General features: G+C 44.3%; 1 protein-coding gene across 1 annotated transcript in view; it reads right to left on the minus strand.

The window, feature by feature from the left end:
* The window catches only part of npas3 (neuronal PAS domain protein 3), a gene marked incomplete at both ends in the record, with an annotated part of 1,009,388 nt that extends 1,005,765 nt beyond the window's left edge, over positions 1–3,623 (minus strand). The window contains one exon of the mRNA XM_083634138.1: positions 3,448–3,623. Coding sequence (XP_083490264.1) covers positions 3,448–3,623 — 176 coding nt within the window. The remainder of the gene's footprint in view (positions 1–3,447) is intronic.
* Positions 3,624–19,686: the final 16,063 nt, after the last annotated feature.

The raw sequence follows: 19,686 nt of genomic DNA on the forward strand, positions 1-19,686 counted from the left end.
CAAAGAGCTATTTTGCAAATAAAAAAGAGGAGTTTAAATGAGATAAAATGAGTCTAGCTCTAGACTATTGAGTCTTTTTCACATTAAGGACCGCTAATTTAGCAAATATTACAGCCATTTGATGAGATTTTGTCTCTCTGAGCCAAATCTGAGAATATTTGTATTGCTATATGATTTTGTCCAGAACATCATCACTATGTGTATTGAACATAGACAGATCACAGAGAAACTACAGTACCATCAAAACAGTCATGCTTCTACATTCCCTAATTGCGTTCATTTGTTGCAAATGAAATAATTGTGAAATTTAAGATGATCAGTTTGCTGGGGACCACCTGGAACCCACTCAAGGACCTCTGGTGGTCCCCGGACCCCAAATTGAGAACCACTGGTCTAGACCGGTTTGCTGGTTGCAGTTTTTGCACGTTTAAAAGATGCACACATCGATTGGAAAGCAGAGAAAGTGGCCTTGTGCTACACTGAAAGGTCACGGGTTCGACCCCCATGCAGCAGCTGGGGAAGTGTCTTTGAGCAAGGTAAGTAAGGTAGGTAATGTAGAATATAAGATGTGGAGTTTAACTCGGATAAGGATAAAAATAATTAAATGAAAAGGGTGCTTGGGGTTTATCGGAGCGCTATAGAGACGTTTTGCATTCCCAGTGTGTGCGTGTGCATGCATGTGTGTGTGGTTATTCTCAGCTTTTTTTTTTTTTTTGCATTGTCCAGTTGTGGGTGGTGTGCGGCTGCCAGCTCCTTGCCTCTCCTCTGTCTGTCTGGGCTCTGCTTATGGAGAGCAGTCAAACGGAGGCGACGTGGATAATGGAGCGTAATGTATAAACATATTAGCTCCCAGCTGTTTGCTGGGGAAACATTATATAGAGGAGCGATGGCTATATGGACCGATGGAAGCCGGAGAGCAGGGTATGGGGGTAAAAATCCTGTTTGGATTGAATGAGTCTCTGCTGCAATTAGAAATGTGATTAAAAAAGTTCCTATTCTGAAGGAACATATTGTTTTTGCCGTAAAAATATGGCTGCATGTTGTAAATCAGGCGGTTCCCAAACTGAGATCCGGGGACCTCCGGGGAAGGGGGACATGACGGAATGTGGGAGGGTCCCTAATAGCTGCAAAATGAGGGAATAGTTCCATTTGAGTGTCAGAGAATGTCAAAAAAGACGATTCTGTTGCGAGGTTTCACTCTCTCTCCACACATACTGACAAATGCACGGCCCACCGGGAAAACAGCTAAAATCTTCCCAGACGGGGTCTGTGCTGGGCTGTGTGTGTGTTTGATACGGGGTCTGTGCTGGGCTGTGTGTGTGTTTGATACGGGGTCTGTGCTGGGCTGTGTGTGTGTTTGATACGGGGTCTGTGCTGGGCTGTGTGTGTGTTTGATACGGGGTCTGTGCTGGGCTGTGTGTGTGTTTGATACGGGGTCTGTGCTGGGCTGTGTGTGTGTTTGATACGGGGTCTGTGCTGGGCTGTGTGTGTGTTTGATACGGGGTCTGTGCTGGGCTGTGTGTGTGTTTGACGGCCCGGGCATGTTTGAGCAGCCCTGTTTTAAATAACAAAGCCCCCCCCCCTTTCTCTCTGCTACTGGTGCTGTGGAGGCAGAGATGCATTCAGTCCACTTGGAGGCCAGGCCAGGCTGTGATTTATGTCACGTTTGTCCCCATAGCTTTTAGACTTTTACACACACACACACACGCACGCACACACACACACACACACACGCACGCACGCACGCACGCACGCACGCACACACACACACAATAATGAGGAGAGTTTGCAGCAGTGTGTTTGGGCCCCCCCATCGCTCCAGATGATTAGAAAAATAACCCACTGAGCAGCCGGACGGGGAGGCACACGCGTGCACGTGCACACACACACACACACACACACACGCACACACGCACGCACACACACACACACACACACACACACACACACACACACACACACACACACACACACGATGTGGCAATCATTCAGATTCAGAGTAGAGAAGAAACATGAACAAATAACAAGGTGAGAATTAAGTGTAATTGTGAGCAGAAAGCAGGTGAGATGCTCTGATCCAAGTGACCAAAGAGTGACCAGATAGGCCTGGGGATCGCCACTGATTTCCCAATTCCATACGATTCCGGGACACAAGGTCCCAATTCAATTAGATTTCTGATTCAATATCGATATTTCAGTTACAATACCAATGCATGAAAGAAATTCTCAAAAAATGAATGCTGTAAATTGTACAAGGAACCCTCTAACCTGGTGCATTATTAAACATATTAATGTTTACAGATGATTACCAGACCACACGAGTCTAACGGGATTAAAGCTTCAAGCATCCATGGGAAAATGCAATATATTTAAACGATTGATATTTGGATTCATGAATCCAAATCAGTTCCTTCAAATTAATATATCGATTCGATATCGATATATTGATTTTAACCCAGCTCTATAAGCTATCTCACAGTAGCCTAGCAGGGTTTCCTCTGAATTACCTTCAACACATGGATCTATTTCCACTGAATTACAGGAACCTCAATTCTCTATTTCTCCTGAATTACCTGACCTCTGACCTCTTGTTTGTACTGATTTGAAAGAACCTCATCCCTCTCATCCCACTGATCCCCCCCAACACATTTCTCTCCATCTTCTCTCACACTTGTGTGTAAAAACACGACGTCCCGTCTCCAAGCCGAACCAAAACACGGATATTGAATTAAATCCCTGTGTAAGAGTATGAACATGTCAGTGATGTGTGTAAAGGACCGGGATATGCTTCCATTTCAGCCTGGGAAACAGAAAAAAGACATGGAAAGAGGCGAGGAAATAGACATTCTATGACATTTACCCCCACACACACACACACACACACACACACACACACATGCACACGCACACGCGCACGCACACACACACACACACACACACACACACACACACACACACACACACACACATACGCCTTCACTGATAACGGTAATACCCTGTCCAGCGAGCTCTGCTCATATAGCAGAGTGAAGGAGCTGGGTTATGGATACTTTATAAAGCTTTGATATAAAATATCAACTGATAGCCGTATCAGTGATCTAAAAAAAGAAAATGAAAAACTGCCACTGAGTTAGAAATGCCCAACTGTCGCCCACCTGGATCCAGAAGAAGAGCTATAATAATCCTATAATAGCCTAGACCTTTGATAGAATTTAGAGGGATAACATAACATGTAACTATATCCTATAAGGTCATATATTGATATTATAGGAATATCATAGTGATACCATAGTAGATAAAGATGATATTAAATAGCACCACGTCACTGTATACATTCACTATTTAGTATCAAAGACTCATTATAGGAATATTATAGCTATTTTCCTTGGAGGTGGATGTTTTCAAAAGTGTCTTCCATCCTAGCTCATTGGTCCGTTTCCCACATACCTTTGCTGGTAGGCGGTGATCCCCTGGACACTCTGCGGGGTCCCGTTCGTGCTCCCCGGGACTCGACCCACCGATTGTCCGCTCACCATGCCTCCCCCTCCTCCTCCAGCCACCCCTGCTCCTCCTGCCGCTGAGGCCGTCACCTGCACGCTGAAGTCCGGGAAGATCCTGATCATGGTCCCGGTGCTCCGGTAATTCTGGCAGCAACAAGCAGCTCCTGTTCCTCTGCCCAACACGACCAGTCACAGAGCACTGGGAGCACTGGGTTCACTGGGATCAATGAGAATTGATTCACCACTCTAAAAAACAACTAGGGCTGCAACTAACGATTATTTTCATTGTCGATTATTTTCTCGATTAATCGATTAGTTGTTTGGTCTATAAACTGTCAGAAAATGGTGAAAAAATGTGGATCAGTGTTTCCAAAAGGCCAAGATGACGTTCTCAAGTGCCTTGTTTTCCACAACCCAAAGATATTAAGTTTACTGTCATAGAGGAGTAAAGAAACCAGAAAATATTCACATTTAACAAGCTGGAATCAGAGGATTTTTACTTGTTTTTTTCTTTTCTTAATACTGCCAATTGGTTATCAAAATAGTTGACAAATAATCGAATGTTGCAGCTCTAAAAAGCAACAGCCTTCTTTTTTCTTCTTTTTTGCTTTTATTCTTCTTCCTGCTTCTATCCTTCCGAGATCATCAGGTCTCCAATCACCAATCAATGGGATCAGACAATAGAGAGGACCAACCTTTGCTTTTCTTTCGCTTCTTTGCGTCTGTCTATCCTTCAGATAGAATAACCCCTGCGAGGATCCGGATCATAGTCCCGGTGTCTCCGGTGTGCTCGGGTCTCCCCTTTTCTCCCCAACAATCAATAGATCAATGAGAGGGGGTTACTTCACCGACAATAAGAGCAACATGCAGCCGCGCGTCTCTGTCCTGTGCCGCCTGTCCCGCTCTTTCCTCCCGGTAGCTGCAGACTCCTCACGGGGCTCCCTCTAGCTCTCCATCCGACGCATGCATCCTGTCCCCGGCCGTGTGTGTGTGTGTGTGTGTGTGTGTGTGTGTGTGTGTGTGTGCACGCTGTCTCGGTGTGGGGGGAAGTGAAGCAGCGGACCTAGAGGAGAGCAGGTGTGTGGGGAGAGTGTAGCGAACCTAGAGGAGAGCAGTGCACGGTTCGTCTCGGCAGCTCGGCAATGACATTGGAGCCGATAGGATGTGTCGGTATGCGCGAGTGCGCGCGTCTGTGTGTGTGTGTGGGGGGGGGGGGCTGAATTGCTCTGCGTCGCGTCCTCAGAGAGAGAGAGAGAGAGGTGGGAGTGAGAGAGTGACAGTGAGAGAGAGAGAGAGAGAGAGAGAGAGAGAGAGAGAGAGAGAGAGAGAGAGAGAGAGAGAGAGAGAGAGAGAGAGAGAGAGATTGACCGATACCGCTGTTTGTTGAATTGGAGGGGACAGTTCCCCTCTCCGCTTTAAATATTGTGGGAAAATAACGCAATGTGGCTGCTGTAAACTGGACTTTATGGGAAAGATATTATATTGCAAGGAGCTCGTTTTACAATGAAGGACCCATTTGTGTTATTGTCCAGAGACTCGTCTCAATGTGTGTTTACCTCCGGGAATTATGCAGTAATGCAGGAAAACCTGCCCACTATCACACCAACACATAAAACTCTCCAGCAAAACTGAAAAGTGTCGTTTTAAAATGCAACTTTGATAGCCTACTCCATTCCTTCGTGTTCGTTAAGAAAATATTTCAAGAGGAGAGAAAATCTCTGGGAAATTCCGCAACTTCAAACTTTAACGCAAAGAAAACCGCGTTATGTTGTGTTCCTGAGCATGTCACACAGCGGACAGTTATCCTGAGGTCAGTCGTGAACACAGATTTGTATTACAATACCAATAAACACATCCTGCTTGTATCAGGTTAATTTGGGCATGGAGATGGAGCTACGTGCCAAAAGACGCACGGAGTGGAATTCAGGAGAGGAGAGAGAAGGGTGTGTGTGTGTGTGTGTGTGTGTGTGTGTGTGTGTGTGTGTGTGTGTGTGTGTGTGTGTGTGTGTGTGTGTGTGTGTGTGTGCGCGCGCGCGTGCGTGCGTGCGTGTGTGTGCTTAATCGTAGGCTATCTTATCTTATAGCTTATCTTGTCTGTCTGTAGGTAGGCTACAACTGAAGCCGCACGCTCCGCTCGCCTCTCTCTCTGAAGCTGTGTGTGATCAGACTCCTGAATAAAGCGATATTCTCTCCCTCCCTCCCTCCCTCCGTCCCTCTCATATCTCCACCCCTCTCTCTGATGAACACTCCCTCTCCCTTTTATCCCATCAGCCTATGCTCTCTCTCTTCCAGTCACATTCTCTCTCCATCCTCTCTCTCTCTCCCTCTCTCTCTCTCTACTCAACAGGGGTTCTCAACCTTTTGTAACTGAAGCCACTTATGATTGTTACAAAAATTCAGAAATAAATGAAAGAGAGAGACAGACAGACAGACAGACAGACAGACAGACAGACAGACAGACAGACAGATAATTGGAATTATGCATTTTAATTAGATTTTTTTAGGTGAATTCTTGAGCACATATAAATATAATACGATTTGTAAATTACTGTTTTACCATTTCAGTAAAAAAGACCACATCAATGAAGAAAGTTGTTAATTGGAGTGACAGGATGAGCATACAGTAAGGATGAGTGGGGTCATGGTGTGGCATGCCCAGGGGTGGAGACTCTGAGTGGGTAGTGCCTCCGGTGAGTGGTGATGAAGTCGGCTTCATCGTCCCAAAACGGGCTAATACCTGACTGAAGAGAACCTGGACATTATAGGAACCAGAAGAGCGCCATAGAGAAACCAGCTTTGTATCATCACAGAATCAGTATCAGAACTGTTTGGCAGCCTTTCTTTTAATTTGACAGTTATTGAGTTGTTAAGTTGTGCACCAGTGATGTCATTCATACAGAAATGGACTCTGAGACTGTGAGTCTCAGTGTGGAGTCCGATGTGTGTGTAGACTGTACACGATGACTGGATCGCAGGTAATTCTGACCTTACACCAAAATACTTTTCAAGTAATTTCTCTGCAGACAAATTGCCAATGTCAGGATGGAAATGAGTTTTGCTGGAGTTGTGGTGTACGTCATCTCTCGATCATTTGGTGTGAGGTGGTGATAAAACTCAGTCCAAGCTGTCTGAAGTCAGGCCTGGATTATACCGAATTGGGCCAGTGCCCGGGAGCCTCCAAAACCTCACCAACTGGTCTCATCCTCTGATGTCTTTCAGAGGCTGTAGCGGTCTATTTTTGGTATCAATTAATTAACCAGGTCATGTTGTTGGGAAGGTGGCTAAATAATGCTCCAAATATAGGCAAAATCTTGGCGAGGGCATGGCCATTTTAAAAGGGGTCTCTTGACCTCTCACCTCAAGATATCTGAATGAGAATGGGTTATGCAGGCATGTCCAAAGTCTGGCCCGGGGGCCAGATGCAGCCCTTTGACCGATCTTAAGTGGGCCTCGGCTTGTCTCTCAAAATATACTCCCTCGGCACAGTATTGGTTAATCAAGCAATTAAGTTCAATTCACATTTTTTCTGTTCACCTAATGATGACAGCACTATCATACAGTTTGTAGACAAGCACCAAGTAGGAACAATACAGGCAGAACTAATGTTTTCAGGTGGTAAACAAAATAAATTGTATACCATCACCATATAATGTATATTGTATATATATATATATATATATATATATATATATAACCCATATGATGCAAGAAGCAGCTGGCCAGCCCCCCGGTAATTTCACATTATTCAATCTGGCCCCCATTCAAAAAAGTGTGGACACCCCTGGTTATGGGTACCCACGAATCTCCTCTGCAGGCTGCAGCCACAGTGAGTTCATGCACTGAAACCCCCACTGCAGGGAGCAGCTGTAACGGGTTGCGAGCACTGAGATATTAAATATGGAGACAGCGACTCCACCTCCTCCCACTATGCTCTTTTGAGGTCCCCGCCCCTCTGAACTTTTTTATGCAGCTGCTGATGGTTCTAGCTTTATAGCTCTCTAAATATGGCATTTTAAGTTCTAATAATTTTGTCTCGCCAAAAGTAACCATGTAGATTTCCACTATGAGGTCAGTTTATCAAAATGACGCCTGTATGGAAATCTGGAGATTGAGCAGGAACTGGTCGCCAGCCGGTCATCTCAGCTTCTAGCCAGACTCCGGGCTGCTCGAGCTGGGCAACTTAACATCGTCATACGAGGAAATTATCTGATGAACCAATCTTTGCAGCTCTGTGTTGATTAGCTAATGTTTCTGTGGCATTTTGATTAACATTATGAGTTCCTTTTGGAACAAATGTTGGTTTAACAGATCAAATCTAACTGAAGCTTTAGGCTACTTGCGTTTACTGGGCAGCCCAGCGCTGCTGCCTCTGAGAGTCTGGGGCTAATAACGTTAGCCAGCTGTCTGGTCTCTTCTGTATATCCTTATACAGCTAGGAGGAGAGGAGCTTGTGAACAACATCCCCACAGTCAAAGCACTTCCCTGAGATATCTATATAAAAACTCTCCTCATGCTTTACCCAAAATAAAACCTCCAGTGTCTGTTTGGCTGACTCCAAAGGATAAACAGCTAACGTTAGCCGATGGCTGGTTTTGTGCTAGCGGTTAAACTTGTGTGGGCCCCATGTTATACCCGTGAGTTGTAACGTTATGAAACACATTTCCTGGGATACGCAGGCAGTTGGACAACCTGGTAAATTCTGAAAATATGGGTCTATTGCACTATTCCAGCTAACGTTATCATTATCAGTCGCAATGTTATGCTGACCGTGAAAGGCCAGCCTACATTGCTATGATGAGCAGGCGGTTAGCTTGAACAAGCTGTTAGCTTGCACCCGTTAAAACCGATAACGTTAGCTGGAGTAATAATACACATATTTTCTGAACTTACCACTTCAGTCCCCAACCAACGTTACTTCCTCGCACACCTTTCTCGAAACAACATCCTTTTTATTGCGGTCCCATGATCACATCAAGCAGCGTCTGGTCTGAACCACTGGTCCTAATGTGTTATGAGAGGGGGCTCAGTGATGGCTTGAGACTGGTTGCCACGGCTGTCAATCATCCCTTTTATATCATCAAATAACTACTTAAAAACAAACTGATCAGAAAAATTTGCACTTGGACATACATTAGCATAATAACTCCCAAAAATGATGGAAACCACATTTGGGGGGAAATTATCTGACATTGATTGTTTAGTTTGGCTCATTTCCCATCCACTAACATGAACTTCAACATCAGACAGACAGACATGCACACATACAGACAGACAGACAGACAGTATAGAGCCTTGCTCTACCTATTGATCTACTGTAGACAGCTGCACTTGCCATAGCTCCTCCTCCTCTGGAGCCCCTCCAGGACCCCTGCAGGGCCGGGAGCCTCACGTTGAGGGCCCCTAATAACCTCCAGTGCCTGTCTCTCCTCTGAAACAAAGCGCTCCACTAATAAAATGTCCCAATTGAGCTGATTAAATACCAATAAAAACACACAGCAGCCACTCTGCCAGCCGCAACGCTAAATTGGATAGCGGCTCTAACCAGCTACTAATGAAAACCACCTCCCTCTCTCTCTCTCGCTCTCTTTTACCTTTGTCCCTCACTCTCTCTCCATTCTCTCCCTCTCTATCCCTCCACCAGTCTCTCCATTACTCCATCAGTCTCCTGTATTCCCTCCCTTTCTCATGCATTCACTCTTTCATTCTCTCTCTCTTTCTCTCTCTCTCTCCCGCTCTCTGTCTCGCCCCTCTCTGCTGTATTTGCCTGTAATGAAATCAAATGAATTGGACTGGAGGTTTCAGGGGAGACATGCTGGGACCCCCTGATAGAATTAGGACTGAGCAGCAGCAGTGTGCGTGCGTGCGTGCATGCGTGCGTGCGTGCGTGTGTGTGTGTGTGTGTGTGTGCGTGTGTGCGTGTGTGTGTGTGTGTGTGTGTGTGTGTGTGTTTGTGTTTGTGTTTGTGTGCATGTTTGCAAAAACATGCCTGTGTTTGACTGGAATGCAGTTTGTGTGTGTCTGTGTGCGTGTGTGCGTGTGTGTGTGTGTGTGTGTGTGTGTGCGCGCGTGTGTGTGTGTATGTATGTGTGTGTGTGTGTGTGTGTGTGTGTGTATGGGCTGTATTAGTGAGCTGTGACCAGGTAAAGTCAGAGATGGGAAAAGTACTGACATTCTGTACTTGAGTAGAAGTACAGTTACTTGTGTAAAAAACTACTCTGGTAAAAGTAGAAGTACTGATTCAATTATTTTACTCAAGTAAAAGTAAAAAAGTACAGGCTCTGAAATGTACCCAACAAGTAAAAGTAAAAGTATTTTTACCGTAACTTTCTGAATGACTGAACCTCACATCATAGAATATAATTTGAGGATAAAAGATCCCCTACAAATGTTTTACACATCTTAAAACTCTACTTTAAATAGTGTGCTATGGTTTTTCCACACAAAAAACCCCCCATTAAAATCATATCTAGTCCTCCCTCATTAATATTTCCATGATATATGAATGTGCAAATAGTTAGACAAGTTTAACTGCTGGATACAAGGTGTCCCTTACAAAGTGCAGAATCACAATACTCGAGACTGATATGATACTGATACCTAATGGATAAGGAACTGAATGTCCACAGGTTGATCACATTCACAAATTCAAGGTTTATTATTAAGACAGAACTGTCTCTGGTGTTAGAACACCACCATATTCCATATTAGCTGAATGTTGACAGTGCACAAACTGAATGTATGTGTTAGAACAACACCATAAGGGGCCATGCACGCAGGGAGCGGTTATTTAAAAAAGAACGATTGGAAAAGCCAGATTATTGGCAACTCTGGCAGCAGCGATATGAAAATCCTCCTCTCCTGGGAGAAGACTCGAGGTGGGAGGAGTGAAGAGGAGCAGGGCACTTTTCCTGTTAAACTTTCCTCAGCTTTCAGCGCCCAGAGCGCTGCGCTAAAAAAAAACACCACCAGGTTTTAAACGCGATGAAATGCTTCTTGAAAGAGATGCGCGCTAAGCGCGTACTTATAGAGAATGAATTGCAAAAAGAGGAGCGCTAATAAGTGCTGGCTGTCTGCACGGCTCCTAATGTCTGCGTGTGTCTCCCCTCAGAGAACATCCGTGTTTCTCTTCTTTGTCCACGCCCCGGAGGAGTGCCAAGTCATACTATTGGCGGAGCTGGAATGAGCTTTTATCAGCAGCGCTGGGAAACTCGTCTATTACTGCTCCGTTCTCCCGTTTCTACTCGTTTTTAAATTACATTCTCGTGCATTTAAACAAAAGTAACGAACCTGTTTTGAAAATGTACACAAGTAAAAGTACAGATACTTGTGTTAAAATGTAACGAGTAAAAGTAAAAAGTCGTCAGAAAATTAAATACTCAAGTAAAGTACAGATACTCGAAAAATCTACTTAAGTACAGTAACGAAGTATTTGTACTTCGTTACTTCCCATCTCTGGGTAAAGTACAGAAGACAGAATCAGGACAGCCGACCTGCTGTTATCCCCCAGGAGAACACACACACACACACACACACACACACACACACACACACACACACACACACACACACACACACACTCCACCTTTGAACAACATGCATACAAACATCCTGTTCTCCACCAACGAAACAACAAACACATACATTTTGATACACTGTATGTATCTTCCTCTCCGCCTCTCTCCCCACCTCTCTCTCTATCTTTCTCTGTCTCTCCCCTCTGTCTCTCTCTCCCTCTCTCTTCCTCTCTCTCTCTTTCTCTCTCCCTCTCTCCAGCTTAGAATTGTATCGTCTCTTTCCATCACCCATTGGTTTGTGGACTCTCATTTTAAAGCTTGACTTCACTATCACTATCGCTATCTCTTTTGACAGAAGTGACCAGTTGATGAGAAGGGCAGCACCGCCTGCTATTGGTCGGCGATTGGTGAGCTGCACGATGACTGGACAGGCGACCTGTCAATCACACCGCAAAACATAGTTTGATTTATTGTGTATTTGACTCCAAATGGGACCTTAATCTATTATAAAAGGGAGTGGGCAATGTTCTCTGTTTCCATTTTTGTCCCACTGATGATGTCATAGGAGGCATTGTGACATCACTGACGGTGTCATCAGTGATATCATAAGACTGATGATGCCATAAGAGCAAACTCATCTTATGATGTCATAGGGACTGATGTAAACTTAAGGGGCATACACACAGCCCCGTGCGCATGTTAACTTAAGGACAATAACATTTTGTGAGCAACACACACACACACACACACACACACACACACACCTGTGCACCAATAGCAGCCAGCACAGCCATCGGGAGCAATTTGGGGTTCAGTGTCTTGCCCAAGGACACTTCAACATGCGGACTGGAGGAGCCGGGGATCGAACCACTGACCTTCTGATTAGTGGATGACCCGCTCTACCTCTTGAGCCACAGCCACCCCCTATCTACTGTATCAGAGATACAGTAGATAGATAGAGAACGTTAGAAATATAGCCAACCACGTTATAAACAACAAACTAACGCTGGTGATCTGTATGGAAACAGTGTTACTCGAAATGGTTAAAAGTTATATCAATTTGGTCATTCAGTGTCGTTTTACTGCCATGTAACATAACTAGCTAGCCGCTAACATTAGCCACAGTAGGCGATTACACATGATGCATCTCTTAAAGGGCTCGCACCGCGTGAACTACAGTAATAATCACATGGAGAATTTTTTTTTCACATGAGTGGGGCACGGGCAAATACCACCGTGATGTTCATTTGAGGGCACAAAAAAGAAAGCAGGTTTGAACCCATAGAGGGCACTTATGCTGCTGAAATGATAGGGGTTTGTAAAGTTGTAACAGATTGGTCTCAAATGTGGAGATTTTGACCAGAATCCTTTACATACCACCCCCAAAGCCATATATATTGGTTAAAAGCTGAAAAAAAGTGTTTGGGGGTAAGTTACACTTTAAATATAATCCAGGCTTAAGGCACTTCCGCTTTGGCTTCACTTTTCAGACACCGAGGTTGCCCATTCGTATTGGGATTCCTCTCTTTCATAGTCAAGACTTCCAGATGATCTCCCCCCCACACACACACACACGCATGCCCACACACACGCATGCATACACACACACACGCACGCACACGCGCGTGTGCGCACACACACACGCGCGCACACACACACACACACACACACACACACACACACACACACACACACACACACACACACACACATACACACAGACACCCACACAGACACAGACAGACACACACACAGACACACACACACATACACACACACACACCCTCGGTTGTCACATTACAGCAGTCTTCAGACTTCTTGTGAAACAACAAGTCAATAACTGGGCGTGAGGATTGTGTGTGCATTGTGCAGGCAGCTGTCGTCTCTGCAGACACGCATGTGCTTCTATTAAGGCCACCATCAGTCCGTTAAACATCATTTCAGTGCTTCCTCATTCCGTCTCATCCTTGCTCGCTGAGAGACAGAGACAGGAGACACCAGCCTTTCTGTTACGGCCAGAAAACTTCACATCAAGTGATGATTACAAACGTGCTAACAGAACCGCTAAGCGTGTTTTTCCAAGGTGATGAGTGTCCCCAATTTGTATTTTTTTTCATTTCACAAAGTGACACATCCACTTTGTGTTTAAGATGAGGAGAACTTCACACAGTCAAATAACACGTTTGCGATGCATGAAGGATCTAATGACACAGTAGGCTATATGAGGTAAATTTACAGATAGAGCAAAAGGTCTGGAGGGAAAAACTGCTGGCCTAACTGTGAAAGTAAGTGTGAAACCAAACCTGTAAACAAGAAACATAAACTATGAATGAGACAAAAATACTAAACGGAAACAGAACTGCCATTTTGGTTTTACTTATGTTTTGGGTTTGTGTGTTTTTACCATCTGGACGGACATGCAATTTATCTAGTGCAGTGGTCCCCATCCTTTTCTGACTCATGCATGGCCCACCTGAAAATCTCAAACATATTCACGGCCCACATCTGAACCTAAACAGTATGGAGGCAAAATAATGTGTTAATGATAAAAGGAGCTGTCCATCAGCACCACACAGAAATCAGTAACTAAGTGAAGGGCTGTCTGCAATAGGCTAATTGACGAATAATTGATTGCTAATTAAATAATGGTATCGTGCAAAAATGGAGAAATGCATTCTTATATATAATAATTTTCCCCACATAGATCGTAATGTTTTGCGAATGATTTGGCGGCCCACTTGCAACACTTCACGGCCCACCAGTGGGACCCAGCCCACATATTGGGAATGGCTGATCTAGTGTCAACTCCATGCAATGTTTCTGAATAAACTTCAATTCAAATTCAACATAGGCTGCACTTTTTTCCTCTTGTTTACAGGTTTGGTTTCACATTTACATTTTTTTGTTTGTTTTTGCTTTGCATGGTAACTGGGGCATAAAAGTACCGTAGTCTCACGGCAGATTCAAGACCCATTATCTCGTTGTCTAGCACAGTGGTTCTCAAACGTTTTTGGCTTCAGTACCCCCTTTCCCTGATTTCTGAATCCAAATACCCCCTTCACCCGACTACAACATTTTGCTTAGAAAACTGTAAGAGAAAACCATGGCATATGATGCAATGAATCAGTGATAACCCACCTTTGGAACCCTGTAACCCTGTACCTCCACATACCCCAATAGGAGGTAGACATACCCCAGTTTGGGAGTTTGTTCACATCAGGTGCTTAACAGAAGCAGAGCTGAAGCTAAAGCCGTTCGCACTAAACCGGTCACACAAGAAGCACTCTCTTTTCCTCAGTGCCTCGCTCAGCGTGCCTTGACCCCGCCCACAACTTCCATTGACTTCATGCCTGGAAGCTTCACGCTTGGAAAATATAACTGAATCCTGAATGATCTCTTCAGTGCATGATTCAGCGTGGCATGCGCGTGGCTGGTGTGAACGGCCTTGACTGTTAACAAGGATGCCGAAATGAAACTTGTGGCTTCAGCATAGCTTCAGCATTGATGGAGCGTTGCTTGAGCATTGCTTCGGCGTATGGTGTGAACACCCTAGGCTTCTGGCAGCCTTCTTCATCTTCTTGGGTCCACTTGGTAGTTCAGTTGGACATAGCCTACAAGATGCAGACGGTTCTGGATCACTACTGCAGTTATTTGTTTTGTCCATGATTTCAGCATAATTTCAATCATCTTTCATCAAGTGCATACAAAGACAGGTGGTGTCAGACAGTCAGCCAATCAGAGAGACAGACAGACAGGTATCCAGACAGACAGCCAATGACAGCCAGCCATGCTAAAATGACAGCTAAATCCCCCCTGTAATCTAACTAATAATGTTAGGCTCTTCATATTCTCTCTCTCTGGGTGTTGATGGATGGGGTCAGGCTCAGATTCCCCCAGCGGGGGTGAAAGGTCAGACCGGAGCCCGGGCTCTCCGCTCATCCGCTGTAATGGGAGCTGAAATATTAGTCCTAAACGCCCAACGCCTCAACAGAGATGATGAATTAACTGCTATGAGGAATTACAGATGGAGCATTTTGAAGACACACGTGCACACACAGACGCACGCACGCACGCACGCACGCACGCACACACACACACACACACACACACACACACACACACACACACACACACACACACACACACACTCACAATCTCTCACTCATATGCACACTGATAGCTCATATATCTTATATCATATATTTGTATCTTCATATTTTACGTGATTCGATTATTTTAATGCAATGCATTTTGCTGATGATTGTTTATATGAACTTTTTATCTGTCTTTGTCTGCCTTCTATAGAGTGCCTAATTCTCACCATGGCAAGATTGCCCATGGGACCTGAGGAAATGCCATTTCTTAAAATCTTTAGTTAAAGACGTTTTTTTCGTTTGTTTGTTTGTTTGTTTGTTTGTTTGTTTGTTTGTTTGTTTGTTTGTTTGTTTGTTTCGGTCCAAGTGAAATGTTCTATGGTCTCTCGAGATTATGGATATAGCTGAATCGCTTGGTTTATCCAAGTAAAATTCTTATAGGCCTAGCTGAAGGATTTTATGAAATGTCTATGGGGAAATGAATGGGGAATCGTCCAAACTCACCAATAGCGAGTAAACTCAATCTGGTGCAAGGCCAAAGTAAATCATAAGTAAAAAGGAATAGGCCAGCCCAGCACTCTAAATGACCTTCACATTTTTAATCGGCATCTGGGACAGACAGCAGTACAACAGACATTTCAGCATGAAGCCTTCTTCAGCATTGTGGGGAATGAATGAATGGGGAAATCCCTTAGGTCCCATTCTCTTTACTTTCTCAAATATTGCTAAAATGATTATCTCAATTCAACTTCAATTATCTCAGAGAAGTCTCCCTCTAATAAGTATTTTTTTCATCTTGATTATTGCTCGATTATTGCTAATAAGGGACCCTTAAATTAGGAGGAATAAATAAGACACAAATTATCACAGACGATACAAAAATGAGAAGGCTCCAGTTAGTCTCAAGAGTTCAAGATGAGCAACAGATTGCTATAGCAGTCTGTTTTGATTTTAAAAAGTGTAGAGAGTGGACTACCATCTCAGCAGCTGTGTTTGGTCAGCAGTGGGTGGGACTGGTTCTCTCTCCCTCCTCTATCTGACACAGAAGCTGTTTTCACACATACAGACAGGGAAATGACCTGTAAATCAAGACTGGCTTATTTCCCGGAATTTCCCTCCACACCTGAGGATCACATGTGTGAAAATAGCAGCTAAAGTACCTGTATTTGGGGGGCACTGCAGAGCGGGTGGGGAGTGACGTGTGCACTTGGATGGGGAATCGTCCTTATTTTATCCCGATCATATCAATCGTGGTCATTAGGGACAGTTCGTCAATAAAATCATAGGCAATGCAAGGCGGGCATCATGCACGTGACAAAATTAGGCAAAGCACACAAACTGCTCGACTTGCACTATAAGCTGTCAGACAATTTAAAGTTATCCACCTTATTTTTGTGAGGCTCCCGCTGTAAAATAATTCTGGGAGCAATATTCGGTCTAGAACGTGAGCAGCTGTGTTTACGCAGGCTTGACGCTGCCTGGATACTACTCTGCACTGCTGCCCATTGACTGCAGCGCGTGCCTCCTCGCATCGCATTTCCTTGTCGAACTCCGACGTTAAACGTTTGCTCGTCACAAAATAACACTCGTTTTGGGAATGTAGCATAATGATGTTATCAATCACATCCGCTAACCTGTTGCTCGTTGAACAAGTCGGCATTTATCAGCTCAGCTGCTATTGTTTCATGTTAATTTTGGATGATTTAACATTGGCTGTAAGGTAATTTAACTGTTGCATGCTGCGCTGTGCAGCAGGCATGGGGAGGAGGAGGTAGGGCAGAGGAGACGAGAAGATCATTTCGCCAGTTTGCTTTGATGTGCGCGAATGATTAGATTATGCACGCTGGAGGTGAACGTTAAGCAACGTGTGTACACCTCGCCCATGAGAGAAGGACCGGCAAATGACTTGACACGTTTCACACTTGAGTCGCTCTGCCAGCATACCGGTCCTGTCGCTACCGAGGGGCTGGTAAAAGATCAGCGATCGCGGGGGCGCACTTGTGCCGGAAAACTATTTTCACACATGAAAGGCATAGACCACTTTCTGGTCATTTCCCGGTACAAAGAGCATGTGTGAAAACGGCTAGAGACAGTGAGGAACGAGACCATTCTAATGTAAACCCAGGGTAGAGTGGTTCAGTGAATGTGGAGGGGAAGGTGTGGATGTGAATCAGTGAGTCAGAGCAAACTGTGTAGAAGGACAGAGAGTCAGCAAACCAGTCCAGATCCACTGCTACTCTGTTAGAGTCAGATGAGGAGAGGGAACATAATGCGTGTTGATCTGTTATTGTGACAGGCAATAATGAACATCAGAGCAGTACAAACTCCAGGACTTTTCATTCATTCCAAGGAGACAGCGATCAGGGTGACCCACTCCCCTCCTTCTGATTCCTCTGTAAGTCACTCCTATAGAAACCTCTCCTTGTCTCTCGACCTCCCAGTAACAGCAATGAGTCAGACCATTTCTACACAAGCAGTCAAATCTCTCATCAGGACATGGGTGCTCCTCTCTCACCTTTGTCACCTGTCTGTTGTGTACTTCAGACAGGAGGAGATATCTGTGTGCTGCGTTTGGGTCCAGTGTGAGTTCACAGGCATCTGATGGAGAGAGCAAGACACAATAGTTAGCAGCGGTTTATCATCTAATACACATGTGTTTATTATTAGTTGATCTATTAACAAGTTGACTGTTCATTATTGAACAGTTTAATTTATCGGAGTAATTATATATTAATTTATTGATGTAAATTAGAAGAACAGGCAACCAACCTCTGATGTGACCTACATGAGGTTTAACATTTAGGAAAGTTCACCTTCATTCAACTACAGTCTTGTTACCCCATAGTTATACTATAACTACAGTCTTGTTACCCCGTAGTTATACTATAACTAGTCTTGTTACCCCGTAGTTATACTATAACTACAGTCTTGTTACCCCGTAGTTACACTATAAGTACAGTGTGGTACCCCGTAATTAGCCTATAAGTACAGAATTGGTCCCCTGCTTTAGAAGACAGCCCGTGCACCTCTAGTTACACTATAGTTACTATGTAAGTGCAGAGGTATTGACACAGCTTCAGAATACAGCCCGCACCCCTGTAGTTACACTGTAGTTATTACTATGTAAGTGTGGGCGAATTGACACAGCTTCAGAATACAGCCCGCGACCCCATAGTTACCCTGTAAGTACAGGTGTGGTACCCCGTAATTAGCCTATAAGTACAGATCTTGTTACCCTCAGTCTAGTTACAGTCTAAATTCACTCCATGTACCCCGTAGTTATACTATAACTACAGTGTGGTACCCCATAATTAGCCTATAAGTACAGATCTTGTTACCCTCTAGTTACAGGCTAAATTCACTCCTTGTACCCCGTAGTTACACTACAAGTACAGTGTGGTACCCCGTAATTAGCCTATAAGTACAGATCTTGATACCCTCTAGTTACAGGCTAAATTCACTCCTTGTACCCCGTAGTTACACTATAAGTACAGTGTGGTACCCCCGTAATTAGCCTATAAGTACAGATCTTGTTACCCTCTAGTTACAGTCTAAATTCACACCCTGTAGTTATACTATAACTACAGTGTGGTACCCCATAATTAGCCTATAAGTACAGATCTTGTTACCCTCTAGTTACAGGCTAAATTCACTCCTTGTACCCCGTAGTTACACTAAGTACAGTGTGGTACCCGGTAATTAGCCTATAAGTACAGATCTTGTTACCCTCTAGTTACATGCTTATTTGCGGGCTGTATTCTAAAGCGTTACTGAAAAACATCTACACTATTATTTCTTGATTATACAGAGGTACATGAAATAGATTACCAGGTGCCACTCTTCAATTCAGCATATATATAATCCACGGAGAGGTGAATAAAATGTCAATTCTGGATGTCAGTCGCCTGTTATCCCCACTGGTTATCTCGCTGTCTTCCTCCGTTAAAAGTGCATGTTTTTGAATGGTGTTTGGTTAGAGATTCGCTAAAGCTGTTTCCATGCACTTATCGCATTTCTTATTATCGATAGCTTTAAATATTGTACATCGCCTTCCAGGGCATATGAAGTACTTTCTGATGGCTTCTAGACGATATCAGGCCTCAAAACGTTGTGAAGAGCCTCTTGGGATATACTGTAACTTTGACAGTGACATCTGCCATTTATTCTAATCAACGTGCCCTGTGTTTGTCCAAGTGAGCACGCGGGTGGGGCTTAGTGATAGGTAAATTGTTCACTCCTATGCTGGAAAAGTTTTCCTCTCCATGTTTGGCTTTTCTTCTTTGGCAGCGTGTTAATTTTTCTAGCTAATAATGTAGGCTGTACGGGCGGAGATGGCACTTAAGGCTGGAGCTAGCTACTAAACCTAACCATGTCACCGTCTTGACTCTCTCTCTCTCACACACACACACACACACACACACACACACACACACACACACACACACACACACACACACACACACACACACACACACACACACACACACACACACACACACACACACACAGACACACACACACACAGAAGGGTGGAACTGATTGATGAAGATTGAAGAGTTAAAAATATTTTTTCCAAAA

This window comes from Poromitra crassiceps (genome assembly GCF_964638095.1).
Source record: "Poromitra crassiceps genome assembly, chromosome: 3".
NCBI classification, from domain to species: Eukaryota; Metazoa; Chordata; class Actinopteri; order Beryciformes; family Melamphaidae; genus Poromitra; species Poromitra crassiceps.